This window comes from Solanum stenotomum, chromosome 6 (assembly GCF_019186545.1).
Source record: "Solanum stenotomum isolate F172 chromosome 6, ASM1918654v1, whole genome shotgun sequence".
In the NCBI taxonomy this organism is placed as follows: domain Eukaryota; kingdom Viridiplantae; phylum Streptophyta; class Magnoliopsida; order Solanales; family Solanaceae; genus Solanum; species Solanum stenotomum.
Genome location: NC_064287.1, coordinates 34,528,239 through 34,545,224, shown reverse-complemented (window position 1 = coordinate 34,545,224; position 16,986 = coordinate 34,528,239). Strand labels below are relative to the sequence as shown.

The 16,986-nt window shown below is 36.3% G+C and overlaps 1 protein-coding gene across 1 annotated transcript; it reads right to left on the bottom strand.

Annotated features, from left to right (window-relative positions):
* Positions 1-11,266: 11,266 nt before the first annotated feature.
* LOC125867103 (E3 ubiquitin-protein ligase ORTHRUS 2-like) lies at positions 11,267-15,947 on the bottom strand. The gene is made up of 9 exons (XM_049547528.1): positions 15,407-15,947; positions 14,412-14,944; positions 13,711-13,836; positions 13,135-13,234; positions 12,989-13,050; positions 12,791-12,893; positions 12,403-12,544; positions 12,044-12,261; positions 11,267-11,879 (listed from the first exon to the last, which is right to left on the bottom strand). The coding sequence occupies exons 1-9, from the start codon at positions 15,869-15,871 to the stop codon at positions 11,568-11,570; spliced, it is 2,061 nt and encodes a 686-aa protein (XP_049403485.1). The 5' UTR covers positions 15,872-15,947; the 3' UTR covers positions 11,267-11,567.
* Between the last annotated feature and the right edge of the window lie 1,039 nt (positions 15,948-16,986).

The following is a 16,986-nucleotide window of genomic DNA, read 5'->3' as shown; positions in this document are numbered from 1 at the left end:
TAGCTTCAAAGTGTGCTTCATCAGGGTTTACTCCACTAATTCTGACCGCATTCACAACCTTAGAACCACTTCCCATGACATATTTTGTGAATAGGTCCACTTGGGTCATCATCTTGGCTATGTTTTCATCCCGCTCTTGGTTCTTTTCCATTTCTTCATTTGTCATCCCGAAGTTCAAAGGAGAAATCTGATCTTCCCTAGTGTACCAAGAACGGTTGATTTTTGTCATCTCATCAAGAAAAGTAAATGTTATGTCAAACGGTTGTTGCATGATTCCTCCTCGAATGAGCTAGTCTGCCACACCCTTGTTAACTGAGTCAAGGCTCCAGTAGAAGTATTGTAGCAACACATTATTCGGGAGTCCATGAGTTGGACATTGGAGTAGTAACTTTTGAAATCTCAACCATGTCTCATGAATAGGTTCACCATTTACTTGCTTAAAGTTCTGAATATTGTCCCTCAACTTCATAATCTTCGAGGGAGAAGAAAACCTTACATAAAACGCATCAGTGAGCTCCTCCCAAGAAGTGATTGATTCCCTTGGTAAATCGATCAACCACTTCGTTGCTTCCCCCATTAGAGAAAAGGTAAACGAACAAAGTCAGACCGATTCCTGAGTGATTTTTTGAAAGAAAATGGCCCACACACATCCACAAAGTTTCGGATGTGGTCATGAGGACCCTCAGTAGATAGACATCCAAAGAGACCCTTCATTTGCAATAGTTGCAACATAGTGCTGGTCACATGAAACACCACATTACTCATAGTCGGAGACAATCGAATAGCACCCGCACTTACCAACTGATCTTCATTGACATCGTGAAAATTACTGATGTCATCATTGTGCCCAAGTTGGCCAGCATTGCTCTCGTTAACACTCATCTCTTCACCTATTTAAGAGCAACCAACAACGAACAAAAATAAGTTGATTCAACTATGACAAGATTAGTTCACGACTAAACTTCACTAAAAGAACTTTAAACACCACTCTCCGGCAGCGGTGCCATTTTTTATAACGCTCAACTACACTTCATACGATTCCAAGTGTAGGCGGTCGCTAACAAGTATAAATCCAACTAAGAGTTGGGGTCGATCCCACATGGAGTTATACACTAAAGAATTTGATTATGAATTGAAATAGTGTTCTAATCGTTTGTAGAAGTAGACATTTTCGCAACAAATAAAGTAAATGACAAGGGGTTAACTATTCATGTCAAATGGGGGGATTGGGGTGAACAATTAACAACAACAAATAACCGGGAGTAATCGATTAGAGAGGAATCATTGGGTGTGTGATAAATTGAATGTCAATTTGGCTAAATGGGTGATAATTATTCACTAAAAGTCGTTGAACTTCCGTAGGTAGGCTAGGCCTTAGGTGCAATAACTATTTCTCAATCAACTATCACGAATCAAGCGAGTACTTTCGAACCTCAACAAGCACAACACATGAAAACAACTCAATACCTTAATCAATCTACTTTTTAAAGCTACATTAGTAGGATTGCATTTAGACCCACTTTCTCAAGCTAAGTCTACAATAACCCAATCACTATAATCATCAACTAATAGTTTTAAGTCTAATACTTCTTTCTCAAGCAAGCTTAGAATGTTGAACGAGAATTGTATTTGCAACTACAATTCACCAATGAAAACTCAACTATTAATTGAACCCACTTCAAATCATCAATAAAATCAGTACATACTAACACCCATAAGCTAATGGGAGAAAGGACAAATATACCCCCGAACTATCGTAAATGGTATGTCAATACCCTCCGTTATACTTTAAGGTTGTAGATACCTTTACCGTTAATATTTTGGGTTGTGTATACCCTTGAGACTAACGGCTGGACACGTGGCTTCATCTCAACGACTAGCCTGATTTTTAATTTACTTTTTATTCAAAAATAGAAAACCCACCCATTTCTATTTTAAACCCACCCGAAACCCTTTTTGAAATAATTCGAATATATTTGAACAAAGCTACAACTCAAATTCAAAACAATTGCCACAATAACAAATTCATGTGGTTTGATTCGAACTCCGTCTAGTGGAGATGATATTAAATTTGTTCTCCCTTACAATTTGATGAAAAATAACGATGGAGAAGCTTTGAGAATTTTTGACGAGATCGCCGGATGCACTGTCACAAGGCATTTTCTCTAATTTCTGGGCAAAATTCATGAAGTTTTGATATCTGGAGTTTATTCCCCACCCACTTCTCTTCTACATCAAGAAATTTCAGCTCCTTCTAAGGGCTTGAACTCCGGCAGACCACTATTGTGCGTCGACGGTGGTTTTCTGGCAGCCTTAATGGAGCAAGGCCAATGCCAAGTTGGGCGCCTCTTCAAGGCGCACACAACCCATAGAAAACATTGCATTCCACCAAAATAAACACCACAAATCTTATTTCTAATGATTCATATGTTTGTGTGAACTTTGGAGAAGAAGGCGGTAACGGCGGCGGTGGTCAATCACAAAATTGGCTTGATGATTTTGTGCGCAATCATCCATGAGCTCTAAAACACAAAAAGAACATGACTTTTGAATCGTGCAACAAATTTTTGTGAGGTAAAGAAGAGAAGAAGATGGAGCACTGTTTGAAGGAAATTATGGAAAATGGGTCATGGGTGTTTTAATTCAATTTACGGATGGGTTAGGGAAGATGGGTGGGTTTATTAATTTTGGATAAAAACATAATAAAAAATTATGTAAATAATTGAGATGTAGCCACGTGTCCAGCCGTTAGTCTCAAGGGTATACACAACCCAAAATATTGACGGTAAGGGTATATACAACCTTAAAGTATAACGAAGGGTATTGACATACCATTTATGATAATTCGAGGGCATATTTGTCCTTTTTCCCTAAGCTAATTGAAACATTCAATCACATAATTACACCCCTAAGAATGGGGGTTTTGGCCACACATAATAATGAACAAAAAATCATTACCAACTATGTTTTCCATCGGCTTGGGTAATAATCCACAAGTCTCCAAAATGCTCAAATTGAAACTCAAAATCAAATAAACCCTAAATCTCTACTCAAGAAATGTAAGAACAATGTTTAGAATGTTTAGGATAAAAAATTCAGAACTGGACAATGTGGGAACTCCTTTTCTTCTTTTGAAAATTTCATTTATACGTTTCCAGAATTTCAGCTTCAGAGTCAATCGGTAAAATAAGTCGGGCTTCGCCGACCTGGTCGGTGATGCGCCGAGTGTTCCTTTCCATCGCTTTCTTGGCTTGGCTTTTCACCACCTCTCTTCTGTAACTTTAGGCGATAAAAGTCAACATCACCAACCAATTCATCGCGTCGCCGAACCATCAGTTGTCTCGCCAAGTTGGTCTCGTCCATGGATTGGCCTACTGGAACTTTAGGTGAGCTAAAGGTCCAATCGGTGACTCGCCGAGTAGCTTTGGAGAGCACCAGCCTTGCTTTTCTTCAACTTCTTCATCTTTTTCGCTCCTTTTTGCCCGGTAATGCTCTTGCCTTGCTCTTTTGCCTTCGTTGCTGCAAATTAGCATTTTAACATCAGTTTAGAGCATAAAATAGTTATTGAGGACACTAAAACTTTGAATATTAAGCCCTAAATGAGTTAAAATCCTTGACTCAGATAGCCCCATAGGTATGTAAGTGTCACTTATCTCCAAAAAAATTTGTATATGCACTTTGTGGTCCTCATAAGAAAGGCCAACGAATTTCCCAATTGAGTGAATGAGTTGCACCATATTTTGCTTCAGCTCAAACCTCCCAACCGATGGTGGTTTTCGAATACTAAAGGTAACATTGTTGGTGAGTGGAACTACCACATAACGTATTGATCATGCCGTAATCACTAAAGCTGCCTCTTCTTATTCGTCATCCAAGTTTTCCTCATGATTTTCCTCAGTGCTTGTCTCAAGATGTTGAAGAGGATATAGAGCTTCCATCCCCTTTTATCGATGGAGAATCGTTCAGGTTTCTGCTATGGCTCTATAAGTTTTTTTCCTTAAGCTAAGATTGTGCTTTGAGTACCTGTAATTTCAAAACAGCTAAGATCAAGTTGTTAACACTTGAACAATAAAATAATAGACTTTGAAGAATTAAATATTAACTATTTCTAAAGTCCTTGGTAGAGGCGCCAAAAACATGTACACACAAGTGTATGTGGTCACAAGATTAATAAAATGGATCTTTCAGAATCGGATTGTCGAACCCAAAAGACTTATGATCAATTTATATTCAATTCAACTAATTCCACAAATCAAAGAAAGTGTTTTCAAGAAACTTGTGTTTTCTATCTATACTACTTTTGCAAATAATTACAGCTTTAAAATTAACTAATAATGAACAACTTCAATTTTAGTGTTTAAACAAAAAAGGGATAGTTCTAGGGTTGCAACATGCTAGAAATTCATTTATCTCATATCTTTCATGACTTACTTATGGTTATAAAACTAGTGGTTTATAGGGTTGATATTATGATCATGATCTCTCAGCCTCTACCCATCTACCTCAGTTGACTGCCTAACTACATTGTTGAGCGGGGATAGGCAGACTCAACTGTGGATCATTTCTTTTTCATCCTATCTCTTAGCCAAGCACGGTGTCTATCCGGGTGTTAATCCTAAACATAAATCTCAACAAGTGGTACGCAAGAAAGATTGCTCTCATTGTATTTTTTGGTTTATTTACCTATTTTTCTCCCGAGTTCAAGAATAGACAATAAATTTATCTCAATGGTGGCCAATCATGAAATACTAAAATAAGAATACAAGAGTAATTTATATGTTAACCACCTTAATTCATAGAAATTGATGTTCAACAATCATCCATGGCTACAGCCTCTGAAAAAAGGCTTTTACCCACTCATAATCATAAAAACATAAACAAGATTGTTTTCATGTAATTCAAGACTAAAGAAAAAGTAGAAGATTGAAACCTTAGATGAATTGTTATCCCTTGCTTTTGTAATTCAAAAATAATAATCCTCGTGTCTAAATAAACCTAGGGTCCTATTTATAGAGTTTGAGGAACTAATCTCTTCTTCTATTTGAATTTGAAATCCTTAAAACTCTAAAAATTCATCAGAGAAAATGGGGGCAGGGCGCTAGGAAGGACTTGTGTTCAGGTCCTTGGCGCATCACACCTGTAGTGCGCTATGAATGTTTAAGGGTTGGGGCGCCACTGCCAGTGCGCCAGGAATGGCCCCTAGTTGTTTCAAGGCTGGGGCACCGCGCCAGTATTGTCCCGTGCAATGTATTATCATCGTGCTCTTTTTCCTTGCTCCTGTAAAGTCTTTTCCAGCTCATATTATGCTCGTACTCCTAACCCCCTCATATCACTAATCATGTAGATTAGTGTGCAATCGTCACAATACTAATCAAAACATATCAAGAATGTCCTCGAAACTTAAGGTGCATGGGGGTAATTTATAGTAATTGGGCATATAAACATGCCCAAGATCAATATACTAATTAGTTTCAGTCAGTATTTACTAAGTCAATATAAATTATTTCTAATTTTCTACTCATGTATATGAAAGGAATGTATTTTATTTTTCTTTCAAGTTTGAAAGGTCTCATATTTGTACTTATTTATATTTTTTGTAATCTTAATAAGAAATTGTTTCTTTTGTGCACGCATCCAACAAATAAAGTAAAAGAGCTTTATTTTATCCTCCAATTCGTCGTATTAACTAATGACTTTTATAAACTTTACGGTATATAATGTGATAGTTAGTTAGAATCATTGGTTTTGCAATTTTCACACCTTTTAAGTAGCTTGATCAGATTGAAGCTTGTGGATTCTCCTGTCATCATATCCTACTCACATTCATCTATGATTAATATCACGACCCAAAGTACACCTTAGACGTGACATGGCATATAAGACCCCGAGAGGCCCTACACAAGCCAATTGACATACATATACACATAGTAATATAAAAAGGCAAAGCATTTCATTTCAAGAAAAGAGTTTGACATTACAAAGCGGAAGTCTAACATAGTCTTGACAAGCCATATGTTACATCAAAAGGAGTGGTCGAGACGTAATTCGTACACCACATACAATATTTGTAAGTAAACAGACAGAAAATCAATAAAGTGACATCGTCCTCGGAGTATGAGGATTCACCAAGTCTTCAAAATCTCTAATGTTGAACTAGCCACGAACGGAGAAAGATGAGTCATCAACCCTACATTAGTGAAATATTGTAGGCACAAATATGCATTAGTACATGAAATATACTAAGTATGAGGGACATGCAATAAAACTTAAAACATGATTATAAGGGAACATAATCAAAAACATGAAATGCATGACCAAGCTAAACATAGTAAAACCTTATAGAGATATCATAAATCATGAACATGGTCACTGCATCTTAAAATCATCATGAAAGCCACTTAAACATTTGAAAGCAACTTAGTTTGTTTTCGAGATATGTACTATTAATCGACATAGACCATGGGAGCTATAACATGGAATCTGGTGTCTTGCTCCCACATCGAAAAAAGATGTCCTTACTTGCCGAGGCAAGTACCATAAACTTCTAGATTAGGTGGATCCACTAGCTATCTCACTTAAAACAACCTATGAGGGCTCATAGTTAGGGAAAAGTAGATTGTTATTAGAGACCCGATCTCTACTAACAGAAGAGCCTCTATCTTAATATCCTTTTAGTGTTAAGTAAAAATACCAATGGAATTAGTCATAAACATAAGCATATCACCATCCATGAAAAAGTAAAATTAAGTTACAATTTCAAGCTAAAAATATCATAGAATAGCTCATTTCTTTGAATCATGCATGTGTGAGAAAGCCTTTCACCAAACCATGATCCCTTAATATGAGAAAGCCTTTCACAATTGCATTGATGTCAATATTATAGCAACCAATATCAGAAGACAATTCTTTTTTCATAACTCATGCATGTCTTTCATGAAGACATTAATCATAGATTCATAGATTGTTCATAAATGCATAGCCTTCTAGGGTGCATAGTCAAAATCATAGATCATGCATAGGTCATATGAAATTAATTGTAAAGCATGTAATTGAGTTAAAACATCATAATATGATCAAAATCAATCAATTTAATCCATACAATTAGAACCCGTGAGGAATTGAATGAAAACCTAACTAATTTAGAGAAATTGAATTGGAGAATTTAAGAAACTTCAGGGACTCAATGAGTAAATAGAACCCATTTATGAACTCCCTACATACCTTAGTTTTGAAGCCCTAAACACTTGATGAAGAAAGGAGACTTGAACTTGAAAAGCCCTAGAATCCTTCTTTTTCTTCTTTGAGAGAGATTGGAGGGGGGATGAATTTGGTTAGAATTTGAGAATTAGGGAAATGAATTTAGAGTGGGTAGATTTAGGACTTAAAACCTTATATAGGGCTTAGGATTAGGGTCAAAACAACATAAGTTAGGTACTAAACACATAGTAAAAGGCCTAAATACCCCTTTGAAATAATTGTAGGACAGACCTGCGATTGCGACCTACGGACCGTATTGGTCAATCGTACGTCAAGTGATTGGGGCCTAAAATCAAAGTCAATTCTTACGACATGTTTCTACGGACCGTCAAACTTTTTATGGTACGTAGACCCCATCTGTAGACCTCAACTTTCAACTAAAAATTTCGTTGAGTCTGGGACCTTTCTACGGGATCTTCCTACGGTTCGTAGTCCATTCAATAGACTGTCCTGGTCAATCGTAGAATAGGTTACTAGAGCTTATTTTCAAAATATTTTTTCCACTTCCTACGAAACTGGTCTACAACCCATAGAACTTCCTAAGAACCATAGATTGGTCTCGTAGAATCGTACCAGTAACCTTTTTTTATCTTCTTTCCCTTTTTCAAATTTCAAGGTGTTACAATTAACCATTTTATAGTTGTTGGATCATCGATAATGTCATATGCTCTTGTTGGTTAAACCTCTCCATCTCCTTATTTATTTCAACATCTCTTTGACCAAATTTGTTGTTACATTTACGAGACATGTATGTATTAAATGAACGTACATACTTATTAATCAAATCTTAAATGCAATTGTATGAGCTAGCTTAATTAATTAAATGACTTTGCTTTTTTATGTGTTCAGAACAATGTTAGAAGTAAGTGTCATTCATCATTTCTAGAAAAAAAAATATTTAATGTGATAGTTACCAATAAAAATTGTGTGAGTCTTTATCGTCTACTTGACATATGTATTTGTGTATTATACTATTACTACACCCATTTTTTCATTTTTAATGTTACAAAAAAGGCTAAAGTTATTATGAACACAAACCTCAAATGGGTCTAGTATCCCAACCCAACCCAGCCCACCCAAGAAACTGAAAAGGCTAAAAGATAAAGGGGGGTCAAAATGTGATATACTCAAAAGTCTCAAAAGGGAAGTGAAAAGGATTCTAGAAGAAGTCGCCTTCTTCAGCGGCCATCTTCATCATCGGTGACTTCGCCGCAGGTAAGATGGCCGTCATTTTATTTTCTTTTCTTTCATTTCTATTTTTATAGCTTTGCTATGTCATCTGTTTCACCCGATCTGAATTGAAAAAAATCAAAAGATTTGAATCATATACACAAGTCATCTTTAAATACTCATTGAGTGCTTTGTATTTAGATCTCACTGAAGTTCACTCCAGCCTTGTAACTTTCCTATCACAAGTCAAGTGAAGTTAAATCTACTAGATCTGAAGCATTTTAAGGTGTATATATATGCATCTTACTAAGTTAAGTGAAGTTAGATCTACCAAATCTAAAGCATTTAAGGTATGCATCTTACTACTTTCGTTTAATTTCTATAATGGAATGAATCTCTGGTGAGATTGATCCCACCTTCAATAGTTTTCACATGATTGTATCAGGTTTTATCCGTACCCCACTATGCAGATCTCCAATTTGATCTTCTTATATATTGTTGTAAATCATGTATCTATAAGTCGTTGATGTGTGGATTGTTTATTTGTCATCTTGTCTATATCTTTTGTTGGACATTATTGTAGTAGTTGATTATAATATCTGACTCAATTTGTTTGACGCCTGCATTTTAAATCATTTGATTCTCATATGTAGAACATGTACTATGTAGATCTCCAATTTGATCTTCTTATATATTGTTGTACATCATGTATCTATAAGTCGTTGATGTGTGGATTGTTTATTTTTCATCTTGTCTATCTCTTTTGTTGGACATTATTGTTGTAGTTGATCTATAATATTTGACTCAATTTGTCTATCTCTTTTGTTGGACATTATTGTCGTAGTTGATCTATAATATCTGACTCAATTTGTTTGACGCCTGCATTTTAAATCATTTGATTCTCATATGTAGAACATGTTATTTGTCTAAGATAATTATGCCATTAGCCTTCCTTTTTTTTTTTAATGACAAGGGAAACCCACAGCCACTATCCTTTGGGTGCGCACAGGGTAAAACCCCCACTCCTATGCAATAGCTCACAAACCACATAGGAGAGGTAGCCCACACTAGGCAAGTCCGATGTGATGAGCTCGGCCCAGAAGGCAAGTCCCTTGCTTTCGCTGGCAAGGGGTTTCGAACTTGAGACCTCCAACATGGAAGTCCCAAGCCCAAACCACTGGCCACCCCAATAGGAATCCTTTAGCTTCCCTCGATAATGTATACATGCAAAATTAAAATACCAGTTAACTAAAAATATTTGTAACAGTGTTGTCTTCCTAATATGTGTGTTGAACTTGTATGATATTTCCTTCCATCATAGCTCTAAACCCCATTATGAACATTACACTGCTCCAAGGCCAATCTCATACCCCCTAATTGTTTTAGCAAAGTGCCAAAGAGTTTGTTTCCAATATGACAGGTAGCAATTATCTCTCCACACACAACTCATACCCTTCCTTCAAAATCATAGCCTCATTAAATACACTTGTAGAATTTGTCATCCTTCTACATAAAGCAAATTGTAAATCTCCTCCATCATATTTATATAGTATGTTATAGAAGTTGGACCAAAATTTCCTTTAGAAACATCATCAAATTACATTTAAAACAACCTTAATTAGGAAGGTTTCAACTTACTCGTATAGATCTTATCAAATGTATGTACTTATGAAGGAAATCCATGAAAAGGGGTCTTTTTTGTGGGATTTCCTTCATTCAAGGATATAAAATTAGAGTTAAGCGATGAATATTTTTAGAGATCTCATAGATCACTCTCCTCCAGGTCACAATGCCTCCATAATTCATCTTATTTATTCTTTTCCATATTTGCCAGTATACCATATCCGTAATAGTTTGTAAAATTGATTTAATTCTACTAAAAATCTCAATATTCTAGTTTGGGGATATTGCTCAAAAGGATCATCTACTCAAGAATAAATAACAAAGTATTCTAGGTCTTTTGAGCAGACTCGCTAATAATAAATACTTTATTTATCCCAATTTATATGACTCATTTTTCTTTTTAGTCAGTTTTAATATCTCTTGTCTCACTCTCAATTACAAATCAAGCTCCACTACATGATATAATCCCCCAATTTAGATCAGTTGTTTGATCATATGCTAGAAAAACCCAATAGGCTCCCATCATACTCCCTCTGTCCTATTTTATGTGATAACATTTGATCGGGCACGGAGTTTAAGAAATAAATGGAGACTTTGAAATGTTTACCAAATTACCCCTTCAAAAAATAGTCATACTATTAAAAAGTAGACTCACTTTTCTCTCTCCTCATAAATATATTGGAATACTATCTTTAAAATTAAGTGGAACCAACAAAGGTAAAAAAGGAATTGTACCTTTAAATACTTATCATATAAGGAAATGTGACATTCTTTATAAGACTGACCAAAAAGGAAATGGTGTCATATAAAATGGGACGAAGAGAATATTTCTTATTCAATAGTCTCTAGCCTTAAGCATTTTTTTCCAAACTTGATCCCCCCCCCCCCCCCCCCCCCCCCCCCCCCCCCCCCCCNGCGCACCCCCCCTTCTTCATTGTACTAATAATAAAAGAAAAATGGAAGTTTCGAAAACCCATCATAGTTTAGCAATTAAGGCTTTAGAGATATCAAATAGAAATCTAAAACCCAAACTTCCTTTCTTAAGGAAACACATCTAATCTTATGATACCCAATGTTTACTCTTGCCCTCATCTTTGTTGCTTCATAAGAATCTGTTGAACGTCATGCAAAGTTCATAAATATTGAACTTAGGTTCAGCAGAAAGCAAATACAGAGATTGCTTCATAACAAATTTAACACAAAAATGCAAGGTGTATAAAGAAAATAAATATCCATCATTAATGGTTGCAATTCATAATTGTAACCTACTATCCAAAAAGATTACAATAGAACACCAATTGGTTGCTATGCAATTGGAATTTGACTAATGTACCAAGTTCATATAGGTCCAAAACTAAATAAACCTGAAACTATCCAACAATAAATGAGTCAGCCAGCTTGTTCAGAGTCATCATTCCTAGAACCACCTTAGTTGCCACCATTTTGCTTCTTCTTCATAGATAGGTTGTAGCTCCATCAACCGTCCCGTCACTTGTGGCTACTCGCAAACTGAAACCTCAGGTATGGGCAGTATCAACTTCCTCAAGATTATGCACAACATCAGATTTGTCAACGGGTTTTTTGGGTGATACATTGTCAATGCTACTGGATCTCTTCCTCTTGTGAGTCTGCTTGGTTTCAGTCTCATTGACAGGCTGTGCACCTTCTTTATCATCCTCCACACTTTTATCTGTTTCAACAGCTTCATCAGCTATAATCTCATTGTTTCCATCCAAGCTACCATCATCAACATCAACACTTAATGCTGCATTTTCTTCCTCAATTTGACGCTTCAGAGATTCAATCACATTCATCAACTCTCTATTAATCTGCCAAAACAACACCCTTTTGAGTAAGACCAAAATTTATAGTCAGAATAGTAAGCCTAGTGCTTATTAAGTTTTACTCATAAATATTCACATATAAAACTGAGATTGTAATGATCAGATTTTGGAGTCCCATGAAGTCATCAGGTGTACTGTGAATTAGGTACCTGGGGATTCTGGAGGAAATCAGATATATCAGTTGGGCATGATGGGCATTTCATTATATTTTTCTGGGCTCGTAATGTACGTCTGCCTTCACATGTCCTCTGTCTTGTAAAGGATTGACCTGCAAAGGCACCATCCAAACATGCCTTGCAGAAGTTATGAGCACAGGGAGTGGTAAGCGGGTGATTCATCACTTCCCGACAAAGATGACAAGTAAACTCTGCACCATCAAGACCTCATCTCATTATATTAAGAAACATAAATAGAAGAATATGCAATCACTAACAATCACACAAAATACATAGTCAAATCAGATTAGAAAGGAAAATATCTAAAGGAAAATGTTGAATGATAGGTATACCTTTCAAGAGCCTCTGCTTTACAGACATTGTAGGTCTCTTTGGTCTAACTTGTCTCACTTTTGTTCCATCTTCATTTTCACATTGAACTGGTTTCCTACTAGGAGGAGGAGCCTTTTTCCACATCCAGCAACTCTTTTCCTCCTGTAAAACAGAAACAACTATTACAAACAATACCAGCATTCGTGTAACTGTATGATTTGCATATGAATAAGTTAATAAAAAAAAACATTTCACTGCATTTTCAGAAAAAAGGTTAAGTCACCAATTAGATTGGTAAAAAGTTATTAATAATCAGATAGTCAGCATCCTTTTAATGTGCTACATTACAAAAACGAAAGAATCAACTGGAGATTCTAAATATCATCAGACAAATATCAAGCTTCTCACATCATAATCCCAGGCTGGAGCTCCTTTTCTCTCAGTCATATCTGTGGCACCTTTTAGTTCTTTGATGGCAGGCAAGGCCCTAGGACGGTCCCCATGTTCATCACTGCCGATATATACAACAAGGTGAACAAGAACATGATTAAAGCCCAAATAGAAGGGGATGACATTATAACAAAGTAAAATGACACAATAAGAGACCTGGTCCATGGTGCAGGATCATTATCACAGCGCACGAAAAGGTATCGACAAACTTTGAATCCCTACACAAAAGTCAACGTAATGTAAATAAGTGACAAAACAAGTTAAAGATGCAGATGCATGAAGCTTTTGAGCAAGAGTTCAACTTGTTTCCCAGGTTTCCGCCAACACTTTTCAATCCTGTAGACCCCGTCATATCGTACTCCTTTGTCTGGTGCATACGAAGAGCGTTTCTCCTTGTGGGACCTATACATATTGGAATGGACAAAGATAAAACTAGTGAATAAGAAATAAACTCTCAATGGAAATGAAAAAGATACTTGATGTGGATATTGAAATACAAAACGACTTGTATTAAACCAATTAGTGGATGCTGATAGAATTAGTTTGCTGTCACAGGACAAGATATGCTCAATAGCAGAAAGTATCATCCCAAAGCCAAAAAAAAAAAAGTGGATTGCAATATATAACACTTATCACACTACTTTCCACTACCAAAAAATTGGAACAAACAACCACTGTGGAAGGAATGGCAAGACTGATAACATGTACAACAGCTAATCATGCAAACTTCACTAAGCAAACTACATATACTTTGTGGACCAGCCCATGAGAGCATAAGACAACAATATGTCAGCCAACTTCCAATCCAAAGAAGGAATAGCAAGAACTTGTTTTAGCTCTATACCTAATTATTCAGAGAGTTTAAGGCAGCAACTGACCTCACAACTCGGACAGGATAACCCTTGAGACAGCTGACACGTAAAGCTTCATTAAGCTTTTCAAATTTCTGGTCAAACGATTGTAGCTTGTTTGTTCTCTTGTTACCACTCAAGTCTCTTCCACCACTATCCAACACAAATCAACATAAAAATAGTTAGAAGAGTACCTCACGGCAGAAACCAGCAGCAGATATTAAAACAACATAACCAAATGTAGTCCCACAAGTGGGGTTTGAGAGGGTGGCATGTACGCAGCCTTACCCCTACCTTCTTAAGGTAGAAAGGCTATTTCCAAAAAATTATCAGTGTAAATAAGTAAAGAAATGCAAAACCAAGCATTAATCTGAACTCACATTTAAGCAAACAAAAGACACTAAAAATAATCACGCAAAGTTGTGAAAAAACTAAAAGGAAAAAACAGCTTAATGAAGAAGATCATTCATGGACCAAATTCAGTGTCAGGTCACATGACTAATTACTCAATTAGTAAGTGACATGATATTACAATGTGTGGATATCTTACAAGTAAAAGTGTGGTTCACAAACACAAAAGAAATGAAGAACAGAAATTCAACATAGAAATATGCATCACAAGTGGGATTCATACTTTAATAAATTGAGTGAACAAGTTGTACGCAAGGTGAGTTTAAAAAGAAGCCAGAATGCACATGCATCCAGTAAAAAAAAGCCAGGCCCTTTACCTTCCAGTATAGAGAAACCATTCACCGTGATCTTCATCATCTTCGTACCCACCAGAAAGTGCAACAGACTGGGCCCCATAATCTGACTGTCCTGCAATACCAGCCACATGAGGGAAATGAGCCCCCCATTGCCGACACTCAAAACGATCCTCCCAAGTCTCACCAACCATAACACCCACATTGCGCTCTGGATCATTGTCTGCTGAAATTGGTCCAAAATGGTCACCAGGGATTGTAACAAAAATCTTCCCACTGCAAGCATTAGCCTTTCCAGTCTTTTTTGCACGCTCAGTGGTGAAAGCTTTGTCAGGTCTATTTTGGTTGTGAACGAAATGTGAAACTTTTGATGACCCGCTGGAGGCACCAGAGCGCATCACTCTTGCCATTCTAATGGCAATGACCAGAGCAGAGTTAATTCGAGGCTGGCTTGCCATTTTAGCTGGAATAGGAGTGCGACAATTAGCACAGGTACTCTTCCGCTGCCCAACCCACTTTTGGAAGCACTTCAGGCAAAAATTATGACCACAAGGTGTCTGACATGAAAAAGATAACAGTTTTAAGATGGAGCTGTATAAAGCTTGCAAGTTAAATTACTACTCCTTGAAAAGAAGAAGAGCATTTATTCAAACAAAGGTTTGAGATAACTTGTAAGCAAGTGATCAACCAAGTAAGTAAAATAATCCTAATGCCCAAACTGTTGGGCTTGAGCTGTTCAAAGTCATGTACACAATCAATACTTTAGTGCTCAAACAACAACAACAAAAAATTAAAAATCAAAGCAAAATAAAAGCATAAGACACCACAGACACCATTTAAAACAACGATTATTGCAGAACAAATAACATATTGAGATATCAATGAGGCATTCAGCATTTGAAATTAAGGGTAGCTTAAGCATAAACTTTATGTTTCAATTAACAAATGTGACCATAAAACATACAAAAGTAAAGGGGGATAAAACTTAAAACAAAATAGAAACAGATATCAAGATATACCGTAACAGGTCTCTCAGGCAGTTGCATGCACATAGAGCAGTTCAAACTTGCATCGAGAATATTCAGCACATCCTTGTCTTGATTAACCCCTTCAACACTCGCGTCTTCGTCTTTGGAATTTCCGCTCAGGAGGTCTTGTCGTTTCTGAGCCTTCTCTTGCTCGGTGAGAGTCGAATCAGATTCAATGACCCGAATAGCAGCGATCAAATCGCCTCTTCCTCCAGAAGATGAAGAAGCAGCAGCATTCTGTTTAACAGGTACAACATCGGCGGCGGGAGGCATAGAGCAGTCAGGACACTCCCAGTTGACGGCGTCGCCCATGGAATCGGGCGGAGCAGAGAGACAGCTGACGTGCCAGGGAGTAGCACAAGTCTTACAGGTGAGGGATTCGTTCTCCGATGGCTTCACTTTGCAGGCCATACAGACGCCATCGCCGTCACATGGGAGATCGCTATCGTGCGCCATCGGAGAAAGCAAAGTAGAGTGAGAAAGTGAGAAGGAAGAGAGAGAAAGAGAGAGAGGGCGTTAAGAAAGAGAAGAGACGATTGGCGATTTATTTAAATAGAGAGAGATAAAGGGGGTGTAGAGTATAGACTAATGCCCAAACGACGCGGGGATGTTTTCGCGATAAAAAATATTGGTGTCAAATTTTAGGTCAAATTTTCAAATTTTAGTCTTCCCTCTATTTTCTTGTGAGGTCTATAAATGGGAAAAAATTCTTCATTACAAAATGAGTAATTAAATTATACAAAAATTAAATTTAAAAAATATTAGTTTGACTAAAAGTAATCTTCCATTAATATTTTAGTCAAAAATAATCTTATTACATTACTTCCTGGTCAAAGATATTACTTTTCCTAATAATTATTTTTTTTCTTTTTTTTAAATTCCTTTAATTAATATAAAAGTGGACAATAATTTGTTTTCTTAATATCCCTTTATCAATTAAAATATAATTACACCATATACTTTTTAAATTGAGAATATAATGGGTCGTTTGGAAGAGTATTATATGTAATGCTTACATTAATAATGTTTGCATTAGTAATACTTGCATTTATACATAGATTATTTATTATTTATTGTTTAATTTGGTGTATTAAAAATATCATGCATTGTATTTAAAAAATTATTTACAAATATACCCTTCACAAGTATGGTAGAAAAGATGTAAAAATGATTTTGAGGGGTAATGGGTCTTTAACCATATTGATACATGCTTAAAATCCTCTTGCATTACTAATACCTAGAAATTCATGGTATTAGTAATATACACCTCAATACACAATAGAGTACATAACTAAGGGTACCAATTGGCAAGTTGGATTAAATTTGGACGGATCGTACGTAATAGATCAAGACAACAAACTGGGTCAAGACTCAACTCAACCCAAATTTAATTGAGTCAAAAAGGATTGAGTAACGAGTTATACAACGAAATACCCAACTCAATCCAAAAAAAAAAAAAATTATCCGGCCCAAAAACAATTACAATCTGTCCATAAACAAAAGAAATAAATGAACAACCAAAAAAAGGAAAAAGCACGAGTTGATCGTCTGTAAGTTTGAGCTTCTATCTG